Consider the following 1,187-nt stretch of genomic DNA (forward strand, 5'->3'; position numbering starts at 1 on the left):
AGCGAGGAGAGAGAGAGCGAGGAGAGAGAGCAGGAGCAGGAGCAGGAGCAGGAGCATGAGAAAAGAGGTGTAGCAGGAGTAGGAGCACGAGCAGGAGTAGGAGCAGGAGCAGGAGCAGGAGCAGGAGTAGGAGCAGGAGCAGGATCAGGAGCAGGAGTAGGAGCAGGAGCAGGAGCAGGAGCAGGAGTAGGAGTAGGAGCAGGAGGAAGAGCAGAACAAGATCGAAGACGTTGAACTTGCTACAGGATGACCTCGAGCGCTCTGCTTACTCGTGACGGTCATCCCGGGATGCCATCAGCAACTGATCAGCATCCGAGCCGAAGCAAGGTGAGGGAGAGCGCCGAACGACGATGATTGAGAGGAGAGCTGAACGATGCGAGCAGGGTGAGGAGGCGGAGGAGGAGAGGAAGAGGAAGAAGTCGGTCAAGGTGAGTTAAGACGCGGGACGAGGAAGTTACAGGCGGGTGAAGCAGGACAAGAAGCGGAAGAGGAAGGAGGTGGAGGGGAAGCTGGGGGTGGCAAAGATCGAGGACGCGGAGGAAGACGAGGACGAGGACGAGGAGGACGAGGAAGAGGAAGAGGAGGACGAGGACGAGGAAGAGGACGAGGACGAGGGAGAGGAAGAGGACGAGAACGGAGAATGAAGGATGGAATGGCAGGAGCTTGATTCAGAGGAGGCCTTCAGCTCCGATGGCTTTTGTGCCTACTACTGCTTCGCTTGCGGCTCCTTCTCTCTTGCTGTTGAAACCTTCCTCCACCTCCTGCCGAGAAGAAAGACCGGTCGTTGATGCTGCTCCTGCTCCTTTTCCTCTTGATCCTGCTCCTTCTCCTCTTGATCGTGCTCCTGAACCTCCCGACTCCTCCCACTCCCACTCCTACTCCTACTCCTACTCCTACACCTACACCTACTCCTACTCCTACTCACGCTCACGCTTCCCCTCCCGCTTCCCCTCTTGCTTCTGCTCCAGCTCATACGCTTGCTTTGCTCCTGCTCCTGCTCCTGCCCCTGCCCCTGCTCCTGCTCCTGCTCCTTCTCCTGCTCCTGCCTCTGCTGCTGCTGCTGCTGCTGCTGCTCCTGCCTCTGCTGCTGCTGCTGCTGCTGCTGCTGCTGCCGCTGCTGCTGCTGCTGCTGCCGCTGCTGCTGCTGCTGCTGCTGCTGCTGCTGCTGCTGCTGCTGCTGCTGCTCT

The 1,187-nt window shown here is 59.3% G+C and overlaps 1 protein-coding gene across 1 annotated transcript; it reads left to right on the forward strand.

Annotated features, from left to right (window-relative positions):
• Positions 1 to 246: 246 nt before the first annotated feature.
• On the forward strand, positions 247 to 644 carry GUITHDRAFT_120115 (hypothetical protein; the record flags this gene model as incomplete). Its single annotated transcript, XM_005820589.1, has 3 exons — positions 247 to 327; positions 384 to 428; positions 474 to 644. The coding sequence occupies 3 exons, from the start codon at positions 247 to 249 to the stop codon at positions 642 to 644; spliced, it is 297 nt and encodes a 98-aa protein (XP_005820646.1).
• Positions 645 to 1,187: the final 543 nt, after the last annotated feature.

This window comes from Guillardia theta (assembly GCF_000315625.1).
Source record: "Guillardia theta CCMP2712 unplaced genomic scaffold GUITHscaffold_171, whole genome shotgun sequence".
Classification (NCBI taxonomy): domain Eukaryota; class Cryptophyceae; order Pyrenomonadales; family Geminigeraceae; genus Guillardia; species Guillardia theta.